At 37.0% G+C, this 6,209-nt stretch overlaps 4 protein-coding genes across 4 annotated transcripts; 3 read left to right on the top strand and 1 right to left on the bottom strand.

Annotated features, from left to right (window-relative positions):
• Positions 1-7: 7 nt before the first annotated feature.
• Positions 8-779, top strand: LOC108121836 (uncharacterized protein AH6.3). Its single transcript, XM_017236133.3, has one exon. The coding sequence runs from the start codon at positions 99-101 to the stop codon at positions 702-704; it is 606 nt and encodes a 201-aa protein (XP_017091622.2). The 5' UTR covers positions 8-98; the 3' UTR covers positions 705-779.
• Positions 730-1,344, bottom strand: mRpS18C (mitochondrial ribosomal protein S18C). The gene is made up of 2 exons (XM_017236135.3): positions 1,231-1,344; positions 730-1,175 (listed from the first exon to the last, which is right to left on the bottom strand). The coding sequence occupies exons 1-2, from the start codon at positions 1,262-1,264 to the stop codon at positions 787-789; spliced, it is 423 nt and encodes a 140-aa protein (XP_017091624.2). The 5' UTR covers positions 1,265-1,344; the 3' UTR covers positions 730-786.
• A 34-nt stretch (positions 1,345-1,378) lies between these two features.
• Positions 1,379-1,967, top strand: LOC108121882 (thyroid transcription factor 1-associated protein 26). Its single transcript, XM_017236187.3, has 2 exons — positions 1,379-1,562; positions 1,632-1,967. The coding sequence occupies exons 1-2, from the start codon at positions 1,440-1,442 to the stop codon at positions 1,863-1,865; spliced, it is 357 nt and encodes a 118-aa protein (XP_017091676.2). The 5' UTR covers positions 1,379-1,439; the 3' UTR covers positions 1,866-1,967.
• A 3,268-nt stretch (positions 1,968-5,235) lies between these two features.
• Positions 5,236-5,591, top strand: LOC108121895 (uncharacterized). The gene is made up of 2 exons (XM_017236199.3): positions 5,236-5,407; positions 5,474-5,591. Exons 1-2 carry the CDS (start codon positions 5,269-5,271, stop codon positions 5,488-5,490), a joined length of 156 nt encoding a protein of 51 aa, XP_017091688.2. The 5' UTR covers positions 5,236-5,268; the 3' UTR covers positions 5,491-5,591.
• Positions 5,592-6,209: the final 618 nt, after the last annotated feature.

Below are 6,209 nucleotides of genomic sequence, written 5' to 3' on the forward strand. Positions count from 1 at the left end.
CAAAGCACGTATTCCACTTTGCATCTGGTCACACTACTGCCTCCGCTAAATTGTAAACATTTCAAAACCCGACTGAAATCATTTTTTATGGATTTAAAATGTCAAATGAATCTATTTCTACACCGCAATCGGGACGGAGACCCCGTCTTGGATTGGTCCGCCGAGCTTGTCTCTCTACACCGCTTTTAAAACTTCAAAAAGCGGAAACCGATACAAAAACACCTTCTGGAATTGTTCAAAATGCTACACCAAAGACTTTCCCATTGTCTATGAGCGCCCGTCGCGTTGGATTATCAAAACATAGAACAGAGTTAAGCAAGAAGAGGTTGGAGTTTGCTGTAATGCATGATTTAACGGAACAGGAGGGATCAGTTTCCGAGGGAAAAGAAAAGGCTTGTCCAAAAAGTGAGGAAAAGAAACCAGACAGGAAGAAAAGGAAGGTCAGGGAAGACACTAAAAAAGCAAAGGACGAAGAAAAAGAGGAGGCTGAGAAGGAGCAGATACCTTCTAAGACCTTGTCAGAAGATGTACCGAAAAGCAGTAAAATAGTAGAACTCCAAGGAGACATTGAAATCTGGCGTAAGGGATTCATTGCCTCAGTGGAGGATCTTCAGTCGATGGTGGACCCTAAACCCACAAAAAGTGATTTGATGGTTCAACTTGGTATTCCCCTTGAAATGCTGCGCTACTTGGAGGAAGAATAATCACCGATCACTTAAAAACTGCAACTTTAAGAAACTGTTAAATATAATTCCAATTAAAATAACACCGAAAACTCATTGTAATCTAGTACTTGTGTGGTCGGACTGGTCTCTCCGGGTCGAAGAGCTTGGGGTCCTGCAAGAAGTCAAGATCCTTGTGATAGCCAGGCATCAGGAGGCACTGCTGGGCTCGAAGAATCGCTTGCTCCACCTGCTCCTGCTTGTTCTTGCATAATCCAGTTATGTGCCGGCCGTAAATGCGACCCGTATATGGCGATTGGAATTGAGACAGCAGTTTTACATTTTTGTAGTGCGGGGCAATGTTGTGCTTGCACAAAATACACTTTTGAGGGTCCTTTTCATAAGGATTCGTAATGTCAATTGGTAAATCCGAATCTGGCTGTTGGGCGGATTCCGAATAAAAGCGAGTTGCAGCTGCTAATGGTCCTTTGCCAACAATATTGGCTACCGTAGCTAAATAGTAAATGTTCTTCAATGTGTTGCTTCTTTAATAATATTTTATAATCACCTTTCTGAGCTATTAATTTTCCAATTTTCAGCATTTTCCTTGAAATTATTAAAAAACAAGTGACTGTATTAGTGTTGATAAATACAGCTGTTTAACATGTGTGAGAGAATGGCCTAAAAAAAAGTGTTGGAAAAATGTTCGATGTTCTAAATTAAATCAGCTGATTTTAAACACACGTTTTTGATTGTTTACAACAGAAATCTGAAATAATGAAGCCGCAAGGAAAGAATTTTCAAGGAAGAAATAACAGACCTGCAAATAGAGGTCCAGGAAAAGTGGCTTACAACCAGAAGCCCAATTTCAAAAGCAAAAATAGGTCGAAGCCAAAAGAAGTAAGCTCCTCTATACAAATTATGGTACTCAGCATCGAAACTGTATTTAAATATAAATTTCTTTCATAGGATAAACCCAATAAACACGAAATCCGGAAAATGCAACGACAGCAGAAGGCTGCCCAAGCTGCAGCGGAAAGAGAGAAAATAAAAGCAGAAAAGGACGCCAAAATAAAGATTTATAAACAGCATCGTCTGGAACGTACCAAGGCAATCAGCAAAAAAACCCAAAGGGGTCAACCACTGATGAAAGATCGCATGCAGCTCCTTTTAAAGCAGATCGAGGAGATGAAGCGCCGCTGAATAAGAACTCTATTACCTTACGGCTAAGGACTACAATTTCTAGAATAGTATAGATGAATAAGCCAGAATTATATAAGAGACCGTTTAAATCAAACTTGTATGTGGTTTTCAAAATAAATTGAAAACATTTAAAAAAAAAGAATTAAGAAGCATTCAAGACTGACAAAGACTAATTTTAAAATTTTTTTCTATGCAATGTGCCAAATAGCTATCGTGAGATTTTCTATTCAGCGATGCTCCCTTCTTAACGTTTCCGATCACGCTCCCCGCACAATTAAATTTAATGCAACCTGTAATAAATTCGCTTGTCGCGAGCTTCCGGCCGTGCGAATCAACCCTTTTACTATGCAAATTCACCCGGCAAATTGCCTATTGCCTTATCATCCTGCACTCTGCATCCTGCAGCCCCGGTCCTGTACCTGTACGAGTCACCCTTCCAGGTCCTCTGATTCCCTCGCGATTTGATGAACAAAGCAATTTGCTGGCTGGCGCGCGATTCAATTTTCGCCAAAATTTTATACATAACAGTAAACTTTTATGCGCATTCCGCTGGCATAACATCCGCTTCCGATTTTTTTTTTTGCACAAAAGAGGGTTAACATATTCCCACCTCCAACATCCATAGCCCTTCAGAATCGAAATGACAATCAGCATGCGGTCTCATATCCGCCGAGTGGTAGCCAAGTAAACAAAGCCGGGAGGAAAACTTTCACTCCGGCAAGATATTGCGAAACTATTGCCACCCCCCTCAAACCTTAACCCTATGTGTGCGAAGGAACCCGTTGACACAAATCGCACTAAATCAAAAATTATACTTTGCACAAATAAAACGAGGACCCAGGATTCGCAGGAAGTCGCTACACCCTGTGGCCATAAATCTCATATAGTCAAATATTGAATTACGCCGGAAGAGCCGACCGAGTCGGGGGGAAAAGGGTTCGCTTCTCAGTCCGTTGCAATTCTCAGATCCAATTTAGTGGGTCAAAAGGATGTGCCAGAGAATGCTCACCCTCCCCCCTCGGTGACATCGCTTTGTTCTGTTTATTTAATAAAAATTTGAAGTTATGAGTGCTCGAGGGTCGCTTTATGTGCCGATAATGAATAGTTATGGCCGCTGTTCAAGGGGCATTCGATCCGAAGGTTAATGCTTTGTTTGGGTCGTTTATAATGCAATTTATGCATGTTTATATTTCCAATAGTGTGATGGGGTAACAATAGGCTTCAGTTTTGGGTTTTCTGTAGGAATTGGGATTTTGCTTTTCGTTTCATTGGTAAACTCCAAGCTGATAAGAATCCTCTTGCCTTGAAGAACATAGACTTTTTAGGTGCCATTCCAATTCTAAAACGGAATACCTTAAATGATTTGTAGATGGATTCTTCATAAATCTGCATCCAAACCTGACAACAAAATATTTTTCAGATTTTTTCCAAAATTTTCTAGGGAGTCCCCCTAAAAATCCTTAAAAAAGCAGAAAACGCAAATATGGCCCACAGAGAAGCTCATATCTTTTTCGATATTTATCATATTTTGAAGCGGAATACCTTAAATGATTTGTAGATGGATTCTTCATAAATCTGCATCAAAACCTGGGAACAACATATTTTTCAGATTTTTTCCAAAATTTTCTAGGGGGTCCCCTTAAAAATCCTTCAAAATGCAGAAAACGCCAATATGGCCTACAGAGAAGTCCATATCTTTTTCGATATTTATCCGATTTTGAAGCGGAATACCTTAAATGATTTGTAGATGGATTCTTCATAAATCTGCATCCAAACCTGACAACAAAATATTTTTCAGATTTTTTCCAAAATTTTCTAGGGAGTCCCCTTAAAAATCCTTAAAAAAGCAGAAAACGCCAATATGGCCCACAGAGAAGCTCATATATTTTTCGATATTTATCCGATTCTGAAGTGGAATACCTTAAATTATTTGTAAATGAATTCTTCATAAATCTGCGTCAAAACCTGGGAACAAAATATTTTTCAGATTTTTTCCAAAATTTTGTAGGGGGTCCCCTTAAAAATCCTTAAAAATGCAGAAAACGCCAAAATGGCCCACAGAGAAGCCCATATCTTTTTCGATATTTATCCGATTCTGAAGTGGAATACCTTAAACGATTTGTAGATGGATTCTTCATAAATCTGCATCAAAACCTAAGAACAAAATATTTTTTTGATTTTTTCCAAAATTTTTTAGGGGTCTCCTTAAATATCCTTCAAAATGCAAAAAACGCCAATATGGCCCACCGAGAAGCCCATATCTTTTCCGATATTTATCCGATTCTAAAACGGAATACCTTAAACGATTTGTAGATGAATTCTTCATAAATCTGCATCAATACCTGGAAACAAAATATTTTTCAGATTTTTTCCAAAATTTTGTAGGGGGTCCCCTTAAAAATCCTTCAAAATGCAGAAAACGCCAATATGACCCACAGAGAAGCCCATATCTTTTTCGATATTTATCCGATTCTAAAAAGTGGGTCCCCTTAAAAATCCTAAAAAAATTTCTTTAAAAAACCCCAAAAATGCAGAAAAAGCCAATATGGCCCTCAGAGAAGCCCATATCTCCATAATCCAATTCATACCTTTAATGATTTGTATGATGCAGAAAAAAAAAGGTATGTTATATGTATGAACTTAATTAAGTTCTACATAAAAGCAAAACCAATGCTACCTTGGATTTTCCCATTTTCATAATAAATAAATGGTAAATTCCAGGCTGATAAGACCCCAATTACGTTGATTTCAGGAGGTTGAAACCTATTTAAGAGCAAACTCCAGCTTTAGCATCAGTCGTATTTGTAATCTCCGGCGAAGACAATACTGAAATCATATTCAAAATGAAATACTTCAGTTTTTACTGGCTACTCCTTGTCGCATTGCTGTTCATTGGAATGGATAAAGTTGAGGCCAAGCCCAAACCTGGATTTAAGTTTCCAGGAATGCCTAACCTAAACCTGAATGTTCACCATAATAGTAAGTTTTAACAGTAAAATAACAATGGTAATAAGAAAACAAACAGTATTTGTTTAAATTTTCAGATATACATATTGGCTAGAGCTGCATTTTTGAGCTCTATATATTTTTTGTGTTCATTTTTATATTTAATCTAAGAAAAATAAATAAATAAAAATATACAGAAATGAATAATCCTCTAGTCAAATTCGTTGGATTTTTCCCACCGCTCTAGGGGATTCACTTTTCATTTCATTGATGATCTCTCTCGCTTGGTAAATCCAAGCTGATAACAACTTGAAATCTGTTCTTCCCGCAGCTGGCATTCTCTTGTGTGTTTCGGTTTTTTTCAGACACCTTAAAAATATTTATTTACGAGCAAGTACCGCTCAAGCTTCAGTCTGAATTAAGCTCTCGGCTAAAAAACAATAGTGTCATATTCAATATGAAATACTTTAGAGTTTATTGGCTTTTGATTGTTTTGATGCTTTTTATCAGCTCAGAAGATGTTCTGGCGGCACCCAAGCGAAAATCTAAACCGAAATTTCAATTTCCGAAAATCAACATAAATATTCATCATAATAGTAAGTTTTATTTAAATAAATATATAGTTAATCCATATATAACACGTGAATAAATTTCAATTGCAGATATTCATATTGGATAGCAGCAGAATATTAAGTCATTTAGGTTTAAAATGAATTTTTTTCTCAATATTTGCTAAGAGGTTTAAAAAATAATGTCATAATATACCTACATAATATTTATTCAAAGAAGCTTAAAAAAAGATGTAGTGTCTATTTACTTTATTTATTTTTTGTGATAAGAGTTCTAGGGAAGACTTTATACTTAGCCATGTTTGCCTGATAATACTCTCAAGTAAAAGTATATTATTATATCACTTTATAAATATGTGATAAATATGTGGTTCAATGATAAGAAAGTGTCTTCTTACAGTTTGTGAAACTTATCTGTGATTGCCAAATTTATTGCAGAGGCTTAATACTTGTGAGTTCAGTATGATATTTAGGTGTATATTGGAATCTCTGCCAAGCTCTTTGTCCAAGAATGTGCCAACATATTTCTCGATTACAGTATTCACAACATAATAGCCCAAATAAGTAGCAACCCTATCCTATAAGCCAGCTTCCCCCTTGACTTGATATGCAAAACTTTTGCATAACTCACTGGCTTTCCAATCTTGTTAACGATTCGGTATGCTAATTAAATTCCTGCCAATGCCGGCAAGAAAACAAGTGCCAAATGTTGGCCCAAAGACTCCGGGGGGAAATTTCACTTTCCTTGGGAAGAGATAGGAAAAAATCTGGTTGGAAATTAACACCCAACGAAAGAGATTCGCTTTCGCCCAACCGTAAAATGCTGCTC

This window comes from Drosophila bipectinata, chromosome 3R (assembly GCF_030179905.1).
Source record: "Drosophila bipectinata strain 14024-0381.07 chromosome 3R, DbipHiC1v2, whole genome shotgun sequence".
Classification (NCBI taxonomy): Eukaryota; Metazoa; Arthropoda; class Insecta; order Diptera; family Drosophilidae; genus Drosophila; species Drosophila bipectinata.